The sequence below is a fragment of the Oncorhynchus gorbuscha genome, linkage group LG15, assembly GCF_021184085.1.
Source record: "Oncorhynchus gorbuscha isolate QuinsamMale2020 ecotype Even-year linkage group LG15, OgorEven_v1.0, whole genome shotgun sequence".
Lineage (NCBI taxonomy): Eukaryota > Metazoa > Chordata > Actinopteri > Salmoniformes > Salmonidae > Oncorhynchus > Oncorhynchus gorbuscha.
The window spans coordinates 37,690,613-37,708,620 of record NC_060187.1 but is presented as its reverse complement, the minus strand read 5'-3'; the positions used below and the strand labels follow the sequence as shown (position 1 = coordinate 37,708,620).

Below are 18,008 nucleotides of genomic sequence, written 5' to 3'. Positions count from 1 at the left end.
AAATGTGAGACTTGCTAACTCGTTGAATGCGGCATATGTATAACTAGGTAACCAATTAGCAAGTCGGACATTTCAGAGTTACGACTAAGCACGTGAACACAGCATTATACAGTCAAGGCAGCCCAGTTCTGATCCTTTGCCCAATTAGTAGCAAAATAACTGATCTGTCTGGTCAAAAGAACAATTAGTGGAATAATAATCCGATTTGGGCTGCCTGTGTAAACACAGGCTAATGTTATTGAAAGTGAGAATTGAATAAATAGAATAAACTGAACGTAAATGACAACTACTAATTATAATATTTACAAGGAAAATTATTGCTTTGTTTTGTTTTATTTTGTAAACAGTAAGGTGTTTATTTTATTTTGTGGTGTCCATCCATCTGAACAGGGATAACCAAACTTGGTTAGAGCTTCCGCCACTATGCAGACACGTCACATTTACGCACACACTTGCCACGTTCAAAACAACTGGGAAGTCGAAGACAAGAAAACAAGCGCCGACTGCGAAAATCGTTTTGGACGGTCTTCCAACTCGTAATTAAAAGTCGGAAACTGGCATTTTTCGAGAGCTCCGAGCTTCCGACCTGAAGATCACTGAAGTCATGATTTGACCTCCCCCCCCCCCCAAATAGTTGTCTTGAAAGAACCAACGGTACTCCAGGGGGAGTCACAGGTATAAAGCCCCACTGCTTTCTCTCCAGACCAATCTAACCTACCCAAGACACAAACTAATAGCACTGCTGAAAGGGAGAGAGAGAGAGACACATAGGCTAGCCTACACACACACACACACACACACACACACACACACACACACACACACACACACACACACACACGCACACGCACACGCACACGCACACAAACAACAGCCACAACGAAGAGAAACATGACAGCACCATCAGCATTGGAACTATTGGCAGTAGCACAAAACACTTTAATGCTGCAGAAATGTGGGATTTCTCCACGCTGTGCAGGCACAGTTGCGCTCCAGCATGCGCTCTCTCGGGAGTTCCAGTTTACAATTCCCAGTCTTCACCATTCCCGAGGCGATGATGGAGAGGAGGCATAGGAAGGCTTTGGGGGCCCTGAAGTGGACACCTGCTGTTTATGTATTTTACCATCCTCTTCACTCTCTACATCAACGTCATCATCCAGATTTGGGTTTTCACCTGAGCGAAAAGCCCACTGGACCATCTCAGACCCCTTCACCTACAAGCGTTCTCCCCTCCACAGGGAGAGATCCTACCCCTGTACCTTCCTGGAGAATGAGCACTGGCCCGACCCGACCGCCAGAGTTGCCCTGTCTCTGCCTCACCTTGCCAAGGTCACCAGACCATATGGCTTTGTCGCCCTGAGTCAGAGCTCTCAGATGGCCTACGAGGAGGCTCTGCTCTTCCAAGCTGGGCTCTGGCGCCTACACAAGGAAAAAGACAGCATTCACCACACGACACAGGCCATTCACATTAAACCCAATGCCTCCAGATGGGCAACTACTGTCCATAGAATATAGTATCTCACAGACTGAATCAGCACCAAAGGAGGAGATACTATGAACCATCTCCTCAGGCTCATCCTCCACCTCCTCATTGAAACATTTGTATGAATATGAAAGCTGATCCTTTCATAAACATTCTCCTCTCAAGACAGTTCAATATCTCATGAAATCCAGAATACTATACTGTAGATCCCCGCTATGGCTAGCCTTACATCTGTATGTTTTATTTAAGGGGCGTAATCTAAACCTTAATCCTCTCAACTGAATTTAACAGAAATCCTAATCCACCATACACTATCATTAACAACACATATGATACCTGAATATATTCAATGGTGTATTACACTCTTCAGATGACAATTTATAGTTACATATCATAAAAGGATGATGTATTTCAGCATGTCCAACAGTCTGTAAATCTTAACTGCATGTTGTTCAATGTGTGCTGATGCAACATCTGCTGTATGTGAGGTAGGGAGACCCTGTTCTCTGTGGCTCTTAGCATATGACGGGGCTCTTAAGAGAAAGGACACTAGGGCCTAATGATGTTTACTCTGCAACCTTCTACTGATACTCATTATGCCTCCTCTCTCATAGATCATGAAGAGGAATTGTGCCTCACTGTGGAATGAATATGAAACCTACTTCTAAAAATAGATCACAAAAACCCTTTGTCTGAAGAGCACTTGACCTAATATATTTCAATAATATAATGGAACAAGATATTCATTTTCAGAATAATGCTTACTGCAAAGTAAGAAAGTATGGTAGAAGGAAGCCTAGCGTTTCTATGGGGTTGAGATCTGGAGACTGGCTAGGCCACTCCAGGACCTTGAAATGCTTCTTACGAAGCCACTCCTTCGTTGCCCGGGCGGTGTGTTTGGGATCATTGTCATGCTGAAAGACCCAGCCACGTTTAATCTTCAATGCCCTTGCTGATGGAAGGAGGTTTTCACTCAAAATCTCACGATACATGGCCCCATTCATTCTTTCCTTTACACGGATCAGTCGTCCTGGTCCCTTTGCAGAAAAACAGCCCAAAAGCATGATGTTTCCACCCCCATGCTTCACAGTAGGTATGGTGTTCTTTGGATGAAACTCAGCATTCTTTGTCCTCCAAACACGACAAGTTGAGTTTTTACCAAAAAGTTATATTTTGGTTTCATCTGACCATATGACATTCTCCCAATCTTCTTCTGGATCATCCAAATGCTCTCTAGCAAACTTCAGACGGGCCTGGACATGTACTGGCTTAAACAGGGGGACACGTCTGGCACTGCAGGATTTGAGTCCCTGGCGGCGTAGTGTGTTACTGATGGTAGGCTTTGTTACTTTGGTCCCAGCTCTCTGCAGGTTATTCACTAGGTCCCCCCGTGTGGTTCTGGGCTTTTTGCTCACCGTTCTGGTGATCATTTTGAACCCACAGGGTGAGATCTTGCGTGGAGCCCCAGATCGAGGGAGATTATCAGTGGTCTTGTATGTCTTCCATTTCCTAATAATTGCTCCCACAGTTGATTTCTTCAAACCAAGCTGCTTACCTATTGCAGATTCAGTCTTCCCAGCCTGGTGCAGGTCTACAATTTTGTTTCTGGTGTCCTTTGACAGCTCTTTGGTCTTGGCCATAGTGGAGTTTGGAGTGTGACTGTTTGAGGTTGTGGACAGGTGTCATTTATACTGATAACAAGTTCAAACAGGTGCCATTAATACAGGTAACGAGTGGAGGACAGAGGAGCCTCTTAAAGAAGAAGTTACAGGTCTGTGAGAGCCAGAAATCTTGCTTGTTTGTAGGTGACCAAACACTTATTTTCCACCATAATTTGCAAATAAATTCATTAAAATTCTTACAATGTGATTTTCTGGATTTTTTTTCTCATTTTGTCTGTCATAGTTATATAAATACTTTTTAAATAAATACTTTTTTGCCCCACTGTACACACACTGTAGACTTTGGACTGATCATACTTGTATGTAGGTGAATTAACTTGTGATGCTTATTACGTGAGCTTACTCAGAAACACTTGAACTACTATAGGCCTACTATTTTTTGTTAAATCTCAGACTTTTATAGCATATTGGACTCATAGAGAGCTACTCTCAAGTTATCTTGTTGGGGCGAGTGACTCTTTGAACTTACAATGGGATTGCCCCAAGCTGTAAACATTTTTTCTTGTGCTTTATCCTATTTGCCCCATGACTTTTGCATGCTTTGTTGACTATGAACTTGATCGTTTACCCAACCATGGGACTGAAGTTTTTTCCCCCCACACTCGCGACTCAGACTCTATTGGTTACATGAACTCTTGGCCTCCCATCCTATTCTAACTACATCTCGCCAGCTTTGTATTCATGTTATCTGATGAAATTGCTGTACAATAGGATCTTGTTGCCACCTGATGCACATTGAAATATCATAAAAAATCAACACTCTCTCCCTGTCCTCTGCCGTGCCCTGATTGTATTACTGCTGATGATATCTGGAAATGTGCATGTACACTCTGGCCCGTCTACTGTTGCTAGCCCCAATTCTTACTTGTGCTCTGATAACTTCTTCACTGATTTCTGCTCTTGTTAAAGCCTGGGTTTTCTGCACGTTAACACTAGAAGGTTATTACCTAAAATGGATCAATTGAAAGCTTGGGTTCACAGCTCTAATCCAGATGTGTTGGTCATTACTGAGACATGGTTAAGAAAGAGTGTTTTGAACACTGATGTTAACCTTTCTGGTTAGAACCTTTTTTGTCAAGACAGATCTTCCAAAAGTGGTGGAGTGGCAATCTTTACCAAAGAATGCCTTCGGTGCTCTGTTGTCTCCAACAAGTCTGTCCCCAAACAATTTGATAGCTGGTTTTAAGCATTAAGCTTTCAAATAGCTATTTGTCAGCACTGGGCTGTACCCTACCTGCCCTAAGGTCTCTCCTGGCCCCTTACACATAGTCTGAATTTGTCTGAATTTGTCCTGCTGGGTGACCTAAACTGTGACATGCTTAAACCACCTGACCAAGTCCTAAAACAACTCCCTAAATCCTTCTCAGATTATTACCAATCCCAAGACTCCAAACACCCAGAAAAGGCTACTCTCCTTGATGTTATCCTCACAAATAATCCTGATAGGTATCAGTCTGGTATTTTCTTTAATGACCTTAGTGATCACTGTTTTACAGACTGTTTTCATAATGGCTTCTCAGTTAAACGACCTGTCCTGATTTGTCATAGACGCTTGCTTAAAAACTTTAATGAACAAGCCTTCCTTCATGACCTGGCCCTCTGTCAAAGACACTTGGACATTCTTTTTTGATATTTTCAGTGGTATTGTTAACAGACAACTCCCATAAAGAAAATGAGAATTAAAAACAGGTTCAGCCCCTGGTTTGACCGTGATCTGGCAGAGTTACTCCACCTCAAGAACACCATTTGGTGAAAGGCTCGGCACATAAATGCTCAGGCTGACTGGCTCTCGTTCAGGGTAAATGATAAATAAGTGCACTCAGGCTATCCGGAAGGCCAAAGTTAGTTACTTTAAATAGCCATTCTCTCTCTGTGATTCTAAACGCAAGAAGTTCTGGAAAACGGGGAAAGACCTGGAGAATAAACCCTCATCCTCACAGCTGTCCATGTCCCTCAATGTTGATGATGGGGTTGCTACTGACAAGGAGCGTATGTCTGGGCTGTTTAATCACCACCTCATTAAGTCAGGATTCCTATTTGACTCAGTCATGCCTCCTTTCCAGTCCAACATTTCCTCATCTCTCATCCCTTCTAATGCAATTAGATTGATCACATGTGTTTGACCAAGAAGATGCATCATAAAGCAATTGGGGGCTAGCACATTGAAGAAGAAAAATGTGATTTGAGATCCAATCCATAAAAGACAAAGTACCAGGGAGGCAGAGACCAAGTGTGTGATGGATCTAACTTAAAAGGAAAGTGAGAGAGAAAAAAAGAGTGTGTGAAGTTGGGTGTCTTTTTGGTGTTCTTCCTCATTTTGTAGTTGAGGTTACTGCATAAGTACTGATATGCCCTCACACAGGCACTACTTTTCCGGTACCAACCTCAGACTGCAGAGATCAGAACAGCAGATAATTACATTCTCACAAGAAAGAGAGACAGAGATAGACAGACAGACAGTAAGAGAGAGAGAGAGAGCAAGCGAAAGAGAGGGAGAGAGGATATTAACGTGAACCTGAGCAATAATATTAGAGACCTCAAGTTCCATTTGAGTTTGACAGACTGCTATTCTGAGTGAGAGACACCGTAACCAGGCAATGGATTGTGCAGCGATGGATTGTGCAACTCAGGGAGCAGAGAGACAGAGTGGACCCCCAGTGTTGCCTATCAAACAGCGCAGGTAAAACAAAAACATACCGTACAGAAACTGCATAGCACTCAGACTCAATGCTGTGTCTTGACAGTTCGACTGAACCTTTAAATGTAGGCTTCGTCAGAAAAACTATCAAGACACTGCATAGAGTCTATCTGAGTGCTATGCAGCTTCTGTACTGTAGGCGCTTATTTTAGGTAACTAGTTCAAAGGACAGCAGATCAATTAATGAATCTGATTGTGTGTGTGTGCGCGCGCTCAGGAGTCTCTACTCGCGAGGCTCTAGTATGTGTTCCAGTGTGGACCTGGAGATGGATGGGAGTGTCTCTAGCCCATTGGGGCCCCATCAGCACCAGGGCTCTACCTGTACAGATGTGTTCTCTGCAGCCACTGATTGCCATGCACTGCAGTGTCCCATTCACCCGCGCTATGGTGAGTACAACGCACATCTACCTTTATCAGACACTGTAGTATTATATTATCCTGTTGATTTCAATTATAAAATGGATTAGGATATAAGTTATTTAGGTATTTGCTTTTTTCCAGCTGAAATATTAAATAGAAAGCACTTTTATTTTACCCTTTCATTTTCCTTCCTTGTCCTGCTTCCCTTTTCTCATGTGAATTGAATGGGAGGAAGTGACACCTGAAACCAGGCCTATGCTGATAAAGACCTGCCATAGCCACAACATTTATGTGTCCACATGTTTGTCACAAGCTCAACTGAATAAAGGAGCTCCTGTCAAATATTTATTTATTTATTTGAATTTTACCCCGTTTTTCTCCCCAATTTCGTGGTATCCAATTGTTTTTGTAGCTACTATCTTGTCACAACTCCCGTACGGGCTCGGGAGAGAGGAAGGTTGAAAGTCATGCGTCCTCCGATACACAACCCAACCAACCTTGGTTAGCGCGGACTGCGCCTGGCCCGCCACGGGAGTCGCTGGTGCGCGATGAGACAAGGATGTCCCTACCGGCCAACCCTTCCCTAACCCGGACGACGCTAGGCCAATTGTGCATCGCCCCATGGACCTCCCGGTCGCGGCCGGTTACGACAGAGCCTGGGCGCGAACCCAGAGTCTGACGCCCTTAACCACTGCGCCACCTCCTGCCAAATATTTAATCTACGTATCCAACAACAGTTTGAGATGAACATTGGCTGAAATGTTTTTGTTGTTGCAGAGTATTACTATTCTGTAATTTCTCTTCCTTATTCTAAAGAAGTTCTCGATAATCATAGAGTCAAAACGTGGAAATAGGCAATGACTTCTCTGGAAAGTCTATTACATGTTCTGTATTTCCCTTTATCTTTCAGACCCCTCTTACTGTCATCAAGAGAGGTTTTTCTCAGATAGCACCACCCCTCCACCAGTGCCCAAGAAGAGGCTGGCTCGAACCCTTTCCCTACCAGGGGTCTATCTGTGTCCCCTTTCCCCACTACCCTGCAGTCACCAAAACTATGACAACCCTCTCTACATGCTGGTCCCCATCGCAGGCACTCAGCCCCATGTAGAGATCGACGAAGAAAGACCAGTCCAGAAGAGCCCTCTCAACTTGCAGCCGCTATCTCAACTGGACTTCGATACACCTGATGAACAGCTTACCTACTTCTTCAGCAGTTTCTACAACCAAGGGGACATTTGTCAAGGTATTCAGCATCGCCACCTACTGTTCCTGAGGAGTATGGAACAGCGCATGGAGGCTGGGGTTCTCCTGATGAGAGTGTCCGGCGAAGGCGTTTTTGCATTTCAGCCCCAAGATTTCCTACTGTGTGAAAACTACCAGCCCAAGCAGATAGCAGGTTCACTGTACTACAGCCTGCATAGCCCAAAGTTTCCAGGGAGGATAATCGCAGCTAAGGTAAGGTTATGCTCATGATCTCAGGTCATTAGTGATTTAAGCGGCCGCTGTGTGTGTGTGTGTGAAGGATGAATTATTTTAAATGTTTTTGGAACTCTGTTGAGAGTTAGAATAGTAGAATACACAGGGTGTAGTTTCTCAACTCATCTTTTCATTACATTATAACATTTACATTTACATTTAAGTCATTTAGCAGATGCTCTTATCCATAAATTAGTCGGACCAGTTATCTAAACTTGTAGCTAGTAATCATGGTTTAATTACTGACAGGGCACATGGGGCACGAGCCCAGTCACTCTCACTCAGAGCCAGCCCAGCCTACTCTATGCGTAAACCAGTTTGTGCATCATGCTCAAGCAGTATTCCAAATCAAATCAAAGTTTATTTGTCACGTGCGTCAAATACAACAGGTGTAGACCTTACAGTGAAATGCTTAGTTACAGGCTCTAAACAATAGTGCAAAAAAGGTATTAGGTGAACAATAGGTAAATAAAGAAATACAAACTACAATAAAAAAAATGACAGTGAAAAACAGTAGCGAGGCTATATAGAGTAGCGAGGCTACATACAGACACAGGTTAGTCAGGCTGATTGAGGTAGTATGTACATGTAGATATGGTTAAAGTGACTATGCATATATGATGATGAACAGAGAGTAGCAGTAGCGTAAAAGAAGGGTTGGCGGGTGGTGGGTGGCGGGACACAATGCAGATAGCCTGGTTAGCCAATGTGTGGGAGCACTGGTTGGTTGGGCCAATTGAGGTAGTATGTACATATGTACATGAATGTATAGTTAAAGTGGCTGTGCATAAATGATAAACAGAGAGTAGCAGCAGCATAAAAGAGGGCTGGGGGGGGGGGGTACATAATGCAATTAGTCCAGGTAGCCATTTGATTACCTGTTCAGGAGTCTTATTACTTGGGGGTAAAAAACTGTTGAGAAGCCTTTTTGTTCTAGACTTGGCAGTCCGGTACCGCCTGCCAAGAGGTAGTAGAGAGAACAGTCTATGACTGGGGTGGCTGGGGTCTTTGACCATTTTTAGGGCCTTCCTCTGACACCACCTGGTGTAGAGGTCCTGGATGGCAGGCAGCTTAGCCCCAGTGATGTACTGGGCCATACGCACTACCCTCTGTAGTGCCTTGCAGTCAGAGGCTGAGCAATTGCTGTACCAGGCAGTGATGTAACCAATCAGGATGCTCTCGATGTTGCAGCTGTAGAACCTTTTGAGGATCTCAGGACCCATGCCAAATCTTTTTGGTTTCCTGAGGGGAAATAGGCTGTCTTGGTGTGTTTGGACCATTCTAGTTTGTTGATGATGTGGACACCATGGAACTTGAAGCTCTCAACCTGCTCCACTACAGCCCCATCGATGAGAATGGGGGCGTACTCGGTCCTCCTTTTCCTGTAGTCCACAATCATCTCCTTAGTCTTGGTCACGTTGAGGGACAGGTTGTTATTCTGGCACCACACGGCCAGGTCTCTGACGCCTCCCTATAGGCTGTCTCTTCGTTGTCGGTGATCAGGCTTACCACTGTTGTGTTGTCTGCTAACTTAATGATGGTGTTGGAGTTGTGCCTGGCTATGCAGTCGTGGGTGAACAGGGAGTACAGGAGGGGACTGAGCACAGACCCCTGGGGGGCTCCAGTGTTGATGATCAGCGTGGCAGATGTGTTGATACCTACCCTCACCACCTGGGGGCGACCCGTCAGGGAGTCCAGGATCCAGTTGCAGAGGGAGATGTTTAGTCCCAGGATCCTTAGCTTAGTAATGAGCTTTGAGGTTACTATGGTGTTGAACGCTGAGCTGTAGTCAATGAATAGCATTGTCACATAAGTGTTTATTTTGTCCAGGTGGGAAAGGACAGGGTGGAATGCAATAGAGATTGCATCATCTGTGGGTCTGTTTGGGCGGTATGCAAATTGGAGTGGGTCTAGGGTTTCTGGGATAATGGTGTGGATGTGAGCCATTACCAGCCTTTCAAAGCACTTCATGGCTACTGACGTTAGTGCTATGGGTCGGTAGTCATTTAGGCAGGTTGCCTTTGTGTTCTTGGGCACAGGGACTATGGTGGTCTGCTTGAAACATGTTGGTGCTACAGACTCAATGTTGGACATGTTGAAAATGTCAGTGAAGACACCTACCAGTTTGTCAGCACATGCCTGGAGCACACGTCCTGGTAATACGTCTGGCCCCGCAGCCTTGTGTATGTTGACCTGTTTAATGGTCTTACTCATGTCGCCTACGGAGAGTGTGATCACACAGTCGTCTGGAACAGCTGATGCTCTCATGCATGCCTCATTGTTGCTTGCCTCGAAGCGAGCATAGAAGTGATTTAGCTCATCTGGTAGTCACTGGGCAGCTCGCGGCTGTGCTTCCCTTTGTAGTCTGTAATAGTTTGCAAGCCCTGTCACATAAGACAAGCGTCGGAGCCGGTGTAGTATGATTCAATCTTAGCCCTGTATTGACGCCTTGCCTGTTTGATGGTTCGTCGCAGGGCATAGCAGGATTTCTTGTAAGCTTCCAGGTTAGAGTCCCACACCTTGAAAGCTGCAGCTCTGCCCTTTAGCTCAGTGCGAATGTTGTCTGTAATCCATGACTTCTGGTTGGGGTATGTACGTACAGTCACTGTGGGGACGACGTCCTCAATGCACTTATTGATAGAGCCAGTGACTGATGTGGTGTATTCCTCAATGCCATCGGAAGAATCCAGGAACATGTTCCAGTCTGTGATAGCAAAACAGTCCTGTAGTTTAGCATCTGCTTCATCTGACCACTTTTTTTATAGCCAGAGTCACTGGGCTTCCTGCTTTAATTTTCCTGCTTGTAAGCAGGAATCAGGATGGATGGATGGATGGATGTATGGATGGAGTTGTGGTCGGATTTACCAAATAGAGGGCGAGGGAGAGCTTTGTGCACGTCTCTGTGTGTGGAGTACAGGTGATCTAGAATTTATGATTCATGCTCAAGCAGTATTCACACTTGAGTTATGTGCACAATGCAAAAGTCAAGCAGAATGCAAACACAGCTGCACCAAATGTAAAAAGCCACGATAAGGCCAAAAGACAAAGATAAGAGATCATCAACAAAAGGGCTCATTTCTAAGCTATACCTCAAGCAACAGTCATGTTTTGCACCATTATATAGCGAGTTTGGCAACCCGCGACTCCAGTGACACATTTCCTCTGAACTGTCAACAGGTGTTGAGCAACCCAACAGACTGTACAGACAACAGCAAACATCCATGTCTTAGAAAGGCTTATTAGCATTAGGAAGAGTAGCTTCTGTTTTAGCAGCAGCTAATGGGAATCCTAATTTTAGATTAGGGGTATTTTGTTAGACTGTGAATTAATCAGATATGACTGTACAATAGAGGAGAAAAACTACTTTTAATGTGACTAAGCCTTGTTAAGGAAGTGAAAGTTTTTTTTGTTCTAATTTCCTCCCCGGTTTCATTCCCAGGTAAGCAGTGACGTTGGCCCCTTGTCTCAACCTACCTCAGTGCCGCCCAATGTTAACATTCAGCAGGTCATTGTATCTTTCCCATCATGCCCAGCACTGGAGAAAGAACCTGGAACCAAAAACACAACCACTTCAGACTCCTCACAGTCTGATCAGACAGGGACAGAATCACCAGATGAGAGCAGAATTGAGGCAGACCAAAGTCAAGCGGAGTCTGAGGAGAGCAGTGGACCTACAGTTGCTTCACTATTGCTCAAGGGATATGCAGTGACAATTGAGAGAGACTTACCACAGGCTACTTTGGAAGACTTTGTACAAGAGGGAAGGTTCCTGCGGAGCTTTAAACCATTAGTGTATGAAAGGCAACTGAGTATTCTGCTGCTACAGTTAGCCTTGGGGTTACAACACCTGTGCAGTAATGCAGCCACCTGCGCTGAGCTGAAGGCTCAAGGCATCTTGCTGGTATGGCCAAGGGAGAGGGGGGGGGGAACAGAGGCAGACAAAGCAGAAGAAAGTGGAAGTGAAGAAATTGAGTTATTGGAGAATGAAAAAGAGAAGATAAAAGGAGAGATTCAGGAGCTATGGAGAAAGTGGGGAACCCCTCGTGTGGCGTTGACCAATCACACCAGTCACAGTGACCCCAGTCCCTTTCAGCCTGCTCATGCACCTCCATCCATCCAGTCTGAGTTCGGAGTGTTGCTAGAGTACTGCCTGTACCTCTCTGACAATGCTCCCTCTCAACATACACAGCGTTCAGATGGCGCCATCCAGAGTTCCCCATATCTACCAGGGCTTCTCCAACTAGCATCCTGGCTTCAGGATGAGGGTAGTGGGCTACAGATAGCAGACGTAGTGGGGGTCCTGCAGGCTCTGCTCTGGGGTCCACGTGTTGAGCTCTTCAGGGTAAATCCCACCGTGCCTTCCACTCTGCACAACTGGCTGTCAGTCAAGCAGGCCCTTCTGATGCTGAAGCTGGCAGAGGGAGGGCTGATCCAGGACCTGCCCAGTCTGGACTGGGAGCACTGCCTGTGTCTACAGTACATCTCCTTCACTGACTCTGAAACTGTGATGAGGGCCACAGCTCGACTAGGACTCCACAATAGCGGACAGGAAGTTGTGATTACTCATGTCTGTTAATTGAAGTCCACTGCTTGAATTAATGATCGTCCAATCAAGGGTTTCCCAAACTCGGTCCTGAGGCCCCCCCCTGGGTGCACGTTTTTGTTTGTTGCCCTAGAAGTACACAGCTGATTAAAATAACTACTCATCAAGCTTTGATTATTTGAATCAGATGTGTAGTGCTAGGGCAAAAGAGTAAATGTGCACCCAGGTGGGGTCCCAGACTTAGGGATACCCTGCTCTAATCTAATGTAAAATGTGGATGATATTTAACATTCATGTTGTCAGAATCTATCTTGAACATCTGGAATGCATTAAAACGTTTGCTTTTTTATTAGACATTTTTCCACAGAATTGCTTTCCAAGTATATTGGGCAAATTACATATCAGCTCCAAATCAAATGTATATGCACTGTGTTCTATAATTAACATTTCATGGATCCAAGGAGCCCCATTAAAGATTTTAAAAGATCAACTTAAAGTGCATTAGGTTAAATTCAACAGACTGATGCTTTAAACAGATGCTTCTACAACTCTGGTACGTGTGCCCACAAAATACAACGTCTTGTAAATCGTTACACATATTTCAATGCCCTTTCCCCAATTCCTACACACATAACAAGTGGATTTATGCCTTATGGTTAAGGTGAGCACTTTTATTCGGGCACTTGTTACAACATGCAGATTTCAGTCAAGTGGATCAAAACTACAAATCAAAGTTCATGCACACATTAAAATCAAATCAATATAAAACATGAAAATCAACTTGAAATACCCAAGAAAACACAACATAACATGAATATGCAGCATGGACATTTTCACCATAAATTGTACAGCCTAGAGATGAACATTGTAGTGGATGGGGGAAATCAGTACTACACATGGAAATTAGTACAGTGTTGAAACATTTCCCAGATTTAATAAGGATACATTCTTGGTTTAACATTACACACTAGTTCAAATGTCATTGTAATACATCACATCAAAGTAAATAAACTATTTCACAGGAAACCTTGACTTTAATGAATTTTGATCATATTTATTTTCCCTAAGTGATGAAGTGGGATGGGGAAGGGTATGTAAAAGCTAACGTGCATTTGTGGCATGTGCGTGACCCATTAGTCATCGTCGAAGGAGTCTTGTTCGATTCTGTAAGCCATGAAGAAAGCATCGGGGCGGGTAGGGACGAGTGGATGACCCGGTCTCACAATCTCAAAGCCCAGGAAGCTGAAGGTACGCAGCAGAGATGCTGGAGAGAGAAAAGGACAGTGAGAGAACTGCCTCATAACAAAGCAAAGTATTAACAGTGGTGTTTGACTGGAAGCAGACACACACAGTGACTTACCTCTGTCATCTCGGTTCTTGTAGAAGCAGATGAAGACATGGTCAACCTGCAGCTTCTCTTCCGCACATTCCAACAGGAGAGCGAAACTGGAGAGATTAAGTAAGTCAATGAGTTATGAAGGAAGTGCATTGCAGTCAGCAAGCAATAGAAACTAAGTCCATCTACCATGAAACAACATCAAACAAGTTGAAGGCGCAATATGTATCTTTGTGCGCGACAAGACCAAATTCACATAGAAATTTGAGTTAGAGCTGACATTCTCATTGTAAGCAAGTCTGATAAGCGGTAGATCCATTCTGTGTGTGCCATTTCTATGCGTCCCTGTCTGAAAATTTCATTTTTTTTTTTGCATCTGGATATACTATATACTATATTTTTGGTTAATGAAAAGATTTCACAGCAGTTTAGATGGTACAATGACTCTCCACACTAGTTGTCACCTGAAATTCGGCAAACATTTTAGAATTTTACACACCGGCAATGGCAGAGTGATTTCTGCATATTGCGCCTTTAAAAGACAACAAAAATGGTCTGAAGTAAAACCAGAGGACAACAAGAGGTTGAACTTGCATTGGATCACTGACCTGTCTTTGCTGCCCTCAGGCAGAGCTCCAGGGGGGATCTCGATGTAGATGTTCCTCCCTTTCAGCACCCCCCTCCAGACACAGTGCTTGCCCTCTGAGCAACGAGGCTCAAAGAGCAGGAAACGCACTCTGCCATTGGCGGGAGGCGGCTCCTCAAGAACCAGCAACCGAGCATCCTGCAGGAGAATGGAGAAATTAGCAGGTATGAAGAGAGGTTTGATACAGGTAGCTTAACACCAGATGATGAAGGAGAAAGAGAAGAGAGTGGACTCACAGAGTAGAATAGCTTAGCTGAAAGATTGCGATCCCGCTGGTCATTCCCTCGCCCACCTGGGATCTTTAGGGGTGGGTGAGGGGCATCAGGAACACCACAGAGGCCCCGGACACGGGTTACTGCAACAGCGGGAACACCGCCTCGGACTGGAGGACACAGAAGAACTGAGCCATTATTCCTCAAGGATTCATTGACTATGAGCTAGCCTAACTGGAGACCAGGAAAAATGTCCCTTTGGAAGTCTATGTATCATCATTCTAGTCCATGTAACTCACATGACTAATATGGTAAAACATTGTCCTGGTTAGGGTACCTATTCAAATGACAAAGGATGAAGTTCAAACTGTTCCACTAACTAAATCTATACATGTCTGAATGGAACACTTTGCTTGAGGCTAAATAAGTAACAGGCAGGATATATTTTATTTGCTTTGTTGGCAACAAAGCACATTCGTTAACAGGATGTCCCAATGAGTTATGACAAAATGACTGCCTTCCTTCAGGTTGATTGCTACCTTTGTAATTGATTCCCAGTTGACATCACTGATTAATCAGAGAGGACCGTCACAGTAGGAGTAGCCTATGGGGAGAGATGACTGCTACTTGTGGCAAAAAAGGTGGTGACAACATTAATGGAAAAATACTGAGAACAATTTCAGCTAAATATGAGGGTGGTAACAATAGCGTGTCGTTTTTTTGGCCTAATTCAAGTCTGCATTTAGGACAAAAACACCAACCTCTTACGTCATTGAGACATGTGCCAGATTACCCACTCCACTGATCAGCCATTTTGCTTAAGCCACAACGTGAGTGTGTGTTCTAGTTAAGATTCAGAATAAGCTTTTGTGTGGGGGTTGCGCTAGCAGAGGTGAGTATGCCAATTCTCAGAGGTCGAAAAATGAACAACCCCCATTAGGGGTGGCATACTGCTCACGGACGCGCTCTTACGCAAACACCACTCCAGCGTTATATGTGGAGCAAGCATGTGAAAGCAAAGTAAGAAGCATTGTGTCAACCTTGGAGCTCAACCTCTGAGTAACAGTGATATACCTCAACCATCGTCAAGATGGCGTCATGGGCTCATCATTTGTGCGGCATATTGACTGGAAACCCTAATAAGCGGTTCTAGTGAATAAGGTTCCTTTGGAAACTGCATGACCAGATCGCAAATAATATCCAACTAGCATCCTTATGTCAAATCCCTGTCCATTCGCATTCCACCTGCACGTTGTTCCCGCAGATTCAACAGCACTGCTATTCTATGCCAAGTTAAGCCTCTTCACAATACTCCTTAAAATCCCCATTACACTCTGCTACACAGTAGGCAATATTCATGAAGAGGCTTAAATTGTGACAACTGGCTTAGTCAGGTGGGAGATGAGTCTCCACCACTTGCATAAGAGCCATTAACAGTTGAATGAATGTGATGTGGAAAAATACTGTCTCGCAGAGAAATACAAATAGATATTAGGCCAAAGGGAAATCATTTTGAGGCATTCATGGACACCTAACCTCTACTCAAATCACTTAAAATGGTGGGGACTAAGTTTCAAGAGGCCTCTTCATCTAGTAAACAGACTGCTGCCCAATGCCCCACCAACATAACAGACAATAAATAACAAAATGTGCAAATAGCTAGGTTGTTTTTAGCTAAATTACCTACTTTTAGAGACTGTACATCCGGTACTTAGGTTTTTAGGCACAAGTACTGACTGGAAACTGGCCAATAGGTAAGTTAGCTAGCTGTCACTCATGTTATTCTTAAACTAGGATAACAGTCAGTCAAGCCATCAAGGCTTTAAATTGGCCAAACAATTATTGGCTAATAAATCACATTGAATGTGAGTGAACAGATATGATTTTGATACCGGCAGGTGAGCAGCTAACAAGTGTTGAAGGGTTGTAAGTTAAATATTTGCTATAATGGCTAGTAACAGTAGCTAGTATCCATTTCATATACAGACAAAAATCTGTATTTAGTGAGTCTGCTCGATCATTAAGTGGGTGAACTGGACAATTTTCTTGACCTGCTTTCAAAATGTAACGAGTACTTTTGGGTGTCAGGGAAAATGTATGGAGTAAAAAAAATGTATTTAGGAAACATTGCCTTTTTAAAATATTTTTTTTTTACTGGTAACATACTACATCTTGCCTGAAATGGATAGACAACGACATAGCTGTGTGCCTATTGCTTTAAAATCGCGAGCCAGCTGGCTAACATCTTCCAGAACATTCGACGAAATAACATGGGTCAGTCCATTAATTCCGCAATTATTGAGAAACATATTGCCGTAACGTTAGATCGTTTGTTTCTTAATCTCACATATGAAGCAAGTAAACAGTACATTGTCGACAAAGCTAGTAAACGAACATTAGCTGGTAAACTGGCTAGCTAGTTAGCTACAGAACACCTGTCCTTAGCCAAAAACATCCGCAGAATGCTAAATTATTGTTCGCAATAAACCGCAGCCAACTTTAATAAGCACAATTATACAGGCATCGATCAAAGCTAAATACAGTTATTCAACTTTAAGATAAAGAACGAAAGTCAGTTTAGAACAATATTGTTCCACGGACTCGTTATTCGATACATAGCTAATATCCTCTGTAAAAAGAGTAAACAAGTGGCATGTATATACTAACGTTAGCTGCGTAGGCCTCTGTGGCTAATGAATTAGCATAGCCCTTCTGGAGTTAGCTAGCTATAAATTACTAACTAAATTACACTATCATAACTCACCTTTCACTTTCTGGGTTATTACTGGGCAGTTCGATAACTGGCATTGTAGATATCGTTTTCTCTTTTTCTCTGACAAAACAGTGGCTATTTAATATCGTCTTGCGTTTGGATTTAACCATAAGGCCAACGTTCAAGCCAGCATATCCCTCTTGATTCTCTCCTCACCAAATTGTTTTACGTAGGCTCAGGCTGCCAGAGCACAAGGGGAGGGCTGCTCGAGACAGAGGTCCCAAAGGAGAGGGAGTGTACCAAATACATGACGTTTGATGAATTAATGGTCCAATGCAGCCGTTTTTATCTCAACAAATAATTTCTTGGTAACAATGAAGTACTTAAGTACATTACTCTGATTGTTTTAAATTTAAATGGTCAAAAAGAAACAAAAATAGCTTCTTAGCAAAGAGCAATTTCTTGAGCAAGAAATTTGCTAGGACTATTTGGGAGTAGGGAGGGGAAAACTGAAAACTAGCTGTTATTGGCAGAGAGGTTTGGAACTCTTTCTTATTGGTCTGTTAAAGTTAGCCTAGGTACATAAAGCATCATCCATTAAGGCTGCAACGGCATCATTTCCATTCTTAAAACTGCCTGTTACTCAGGCCCTGAAGCCAGGATATGCATATAATTGGTACCATTGGAAATAAAACACTTTGAAGTTTGTATAAATGTTAAAATTATGTAGGAGAGTATACCACAATAGATATGGTAAGAGAAAATCCAAAGAAAAACCAACCATATTGTTTTTTTGAGAGAGAGAGAGAGAGAGACCATGCTCTTCCAATGGCCGATATAAGGGCATACTCAATTCTAC

The 18,008-nt window shown here is 43.6% G+C and overlaps 1 protein-coding gene and 1 pseudogene across 2 annotated transcripts; one reads left to right on the top strand and one right to left on the bottom strand.

Annotated features, from left to right (window-relative positions):
- The first annotated feature begins 5,550 nt into the window (after positions 1-5,550).
- Positions 5,551-12,575, top strand: peak3 (PEAK family member 3). The gene is made up of 4 exons (XM_046301061.1): positions 5,551-5,845; positions 6,081-6,250; positions 7,134-7,678; positions 11,139-12,575. Exons 1-4 carry the CDS (start codon positions 5,763-5,765, stop codon positions 12,273-12,275), a joined length of 1,935 nt encoding a protein of 644 aa, XP_046157017.1. The 5' UTR covers positions 5,551-5,762; the 3' UTR covers positions 12,276-12,575.
- LOC123997076 lies at positions 12,568-17,425 on the bottom strand (annotated as a pseudogene). The gene is made up of 5 exons (XR_006832083.1): positions 17,201-17,425; positions 14,461-14,606; positions 14,187-14,362; positions 13,603-13,688; positions 12,568-13,506 (listed from the first exon to the last, which is right to left on the bottom strand). The product of XR_006832083.1 is annotated as an ornithine decarboxylase antizyme 1-like (transcript).
- Positions 17,426-18,008: the final 583 nt, after the last annotated feature.